General features: G+C 42.5%; 1 protein-coding gene across 1 annotated transcript in view; it reads right to left on the bottom strand.

Annotated features, from left to right (window-relative positions):
* The window catches only part of tfap2b (transcription factor AP-2 beta), a gene marked incomplete at its 5' end in the record, with an annotated part of 9,194 nt that overhangs the window by 3,288 nt on the left and 2,439 nt on the right, over positions 1–3,467 (bottom strand). Inside the window, 3 exon segments of the mRNA XM_014034009.1 lie at positions 861–1,002; positions 1,604–1,722; positions 2,096–2,315. Coding sequence (XP_013889463.1) covers positions 861–1,002; positions 1,604–1,722; positions 2,096–2,315 — 481 coding nt within the window.

Genomic DNA, 3,467 nt, shown 5'->3' with positions numbered 1-3,467 from the left:
GGTTTAGGGGTTAGTGGTTTAGGGGTTAGGGGTTTAGGGGTTAGTGGTTTGGGGTTTAGGGGTTAGTGGTTAGGGTTCATTAGAAAAAAGCTTGTGTTGATGTCTGAATGAACAATTCCTCTAATAATCAAACAAGATCCTGATTTATCCACAACCTAAAGGTCACATCCCATTTGTTTTATTGTTATAAAAATGTAATGAGTGAATTCTGTTCTGATTAATATTTTCTACAAGCTTCAGCTGAATTTTCCTGCCTGAATTTGAAGTGTCATCATTACCGGTTCAAACTGAGTCCACTGGTTTTTATTATTATTATAACACTTTCCTCTTCAAATGTCAGCTGTGTTCAGACCGACCCAGGGAATAATAAAAAGTCCAGCGTAAAGAAAAGATCTGCAGCCTGTGGGTGTGGGGGTCCACGGGGTCCGCAGGGTTCCAGTGCAGGAAAATGAAAGTGGGATTAATTTAAAAWAACTTCATTTATTCTAAATCAGCCTGTTTGCAGAAGATTTATCTGAAAGACTGTTTTAAATGTCACGTTGACACAAAACAGCAGAAATACCAGTTTTGTTGTCTTCTTTTTGTTTGTTTTTACTAAAAATGTTTCTTTCTAAGTAAAAATAATTTTTTCATTTCAATCCATTAAAAAAATCTAATCACATTCTTCATCCCCACGAGGAAATGTGAAGCAGACTTTCCTGCACCAACATGTGAACACAAAGCCAGATACTGGTTCCTGCATTAGGAGTCTAATCATGTGTTCACAGATTCATTAAAGACACTTCCTGTAATAAAACAATCCCACCTGTGTCAGGTGCTTTATATAAGTCAGGCTGCAGACCAGCAGGGGGCCCACTCACTTTGTGGCCAGCAGCATGTTTTTCCTCGTGTGCAGCTCGTTGGGGTCCGCATGTTGCCGGTTCAGGTACTCGCTCACAGCTTTGGTGGGAAACTCCGTCTCACAGATGTAACCAAAGTCTCGGGCCAAGTGGACCGCCTCACCTGAGGGGGAACAAGATAAACTGTTTAATCAAGAGCTGCGACAAAAACAAGCAAACCTCTGCAGGATTTTTAGTTTAATGACTAAAACTGTTCATGCTGCTTGAATTAGTTAAATCATCTCACATTTATTCTGTTTACGTTTTCATAAACAGGAGCGAAATGTTTGGAAAACCCAAAATATAAAACAAAAAATGGTACAGTCATTTTTATGGCCAAATTTAACACAAATTCAATAATTATCACTTTATGGAAAAAATTAGAAATTACACCTGATTAATAAACACAAAGAAGCTATAAAGTCCACAAGTTCATGAATTTTTTAGACTAATTTTAGACTAAATTTAGTTAATTGTGTAAAATCATGTGCACTTTTAAAAACTACTTAGTATGCTCCAAATAAATTTAATACAAGAAGTTTGTTTTATCTGCTAACTGCATAAAACACCTCAAATTAAATCAAGTTTTCATTCCTTGTTTCATAGAATTTGTGCTTTCTGCATATTTTTATCTTGTCTGGAAATGTAATGAAAGAATCCATGTTTATAGAATAAATAAAGTAAAAAAACTATTTTCACTTGAAGTACAACTGCTGCTCGGTCACCTTCTACCAGAGAAGTCAGTAACGTGACGTTTGCAGCTTTGCGCCTCCCAGCAGGAAGATTCAAGCCAATCTTCTCCAGTTTTTCTCGCAGACATTTGCCTCCGTTTTTAGACTTTGCTCTGCAGAAACAACAAAACAAACCTAGAATGAGTTTTTTTGTGTGTTTTATGTACACAGAAATTCACAGACATCACAGATGTGATTAAAAATGCTAAATGAAGGGATTCAAAGGTTGTTGTCAGCTGARCAGGTGAAAATAATGGTTGTTTGATGGTAAAAATGTAAAAAACTAAAAGAAATTGTTTTTATAGCTCCAGTTGTCTGCAGACATTCTGTGATGAAGAAGTGGGCACGGTGGTGCAGTGGTCCCAGATGTAGGTCACAGGTTCATCTCCAGCCTGGGTGGAGCTGACATGTTCTCCCTGTGCACAGGTGGGTTTTCTCCAATGAATAAAAGGATGGATGGAGGTCTGATTAGTCGTCATGCTGTACCTTCTCAACACGCCTCCTAACAGGGAGGCGTTGAGGCACTCGGGTGGAGACAGCCTCCTCTGCACCTCCCCCACCGTCACTTTGTACTTGGAGGTGGAGCTGAGCAGCGACAGGCGGCCCGGTACCGAACAGAACACCTCGTTGATGTTGACGGTGACCCCGCCGATCAGCCCGTCCTTCCCCAGCATCAGGGAGCCCACGTTCTTGGGCGGCATGGGCACTGAAAACAGGAAGTACAGAACCGTTTTACACACGTGCAGTGCTTGTTTTCACCTGACGATCAGGGCCTTATCTGGGGGGGTTCACAGCGCCGCGCGCTCAAGGGGCGGTCCCCCCACGTGCTGGGCCTTTGCTTGTTATTTAATGTCGCGCGACATTCTCATTAAAGCCTTATCGATTGTTGATTGGCTCGCGTGCTCAGATCACATTAACCCCCTCCCGGTCCTCAGCTCCCCCCAGCAGCACTGGAAGCCCCTCCATCCCGAGCCTAATGGTGCAGTGAAGGCGGTGGTCGGTGCAGGGCCTGTTTTTAATGGCTCCACGGGGGATAATCCCGCAGATTAGCTCTAAACGAGCTCACGAGATGTCTGTGAGCGGGGCCATTTATTACATCAGAGGCTTAAATGCCCCGCGGGGGGCTGCACTCACTCAACACCCCTGAACTAAATCAGCCCACATCAGCACGCGCCAGCCTGTCACTCACTGGACCGGGGCTCGGTTAAACTGCTCCAAAGACCACACTGGGTCAGAACCGAGCCTCGGCTGCCAGAAAGACCCAGTCAGACCAAATCCTGCATCAAAGTCCTGWAATCCAGAAGGAGTCAGAGAAAGTCCTCAGGTCAGAGCGGGGAGGGGTTGGACTTCACTCCTTACAGGCAAACCATTTAGAAACAAGTCATTTAGATTTAAAGTCTCCTTAAAATCTAAATCTGRAAGTGAAATTTATTAAAGTGAGTTCACCTGGAAACAGGTCAACAATTTACTGTTTGTTTACATTAAGTGTGGGCTCACAGTTTACAACTGTGTTTACATTAAGTGTGGGCTCACAGTTTACAACTGACTGTTTACATTAAGTGTGGGCTCACAGTTTACAACTGACTGTTTACATTAAGTGTGGGCTCACAGTTTACAACTGACTGTTTACATTAAGTGTGGGCTCACAGTTTACAACTGTTTGTTTACATTAAGTGTGGGCTCACAGTTTACAACTGACTGTTTGTTTACATTAAGTGTGGGCTCACAGTTTACAACTGACTGTTTACATTAAGTGTGGGCTCACAGTTTACAACTGACTGTTTGTTTACATTAAGTGTGGGCTCACAGTTTACAACTGACTGTTTACATTAAGTGTGGGCTCACAGTTTACAACTGA

This window comes from Austrofundulus limnaeus, unplaced genomic scaffold (assembly GCF_001266775.1).
Source record: "Austrofundulus limnaeus strain Quisiro unplaced genomic scaffold, Austrofundulus_limnaeus-1.0 Scaffold1933, whole genome shotgun sequence".
NCBI lineage: Eukaryota > Metazoa > Chordata > Actinopteri > Cyprinodontiformes > Rivulidae > Austrofundulus > Austrofundulus limnaeus.
Note: the sequence above shows the minus strand (reverse complement) of the source record. Positions and strands in the feature narration are given on the sequence as shown.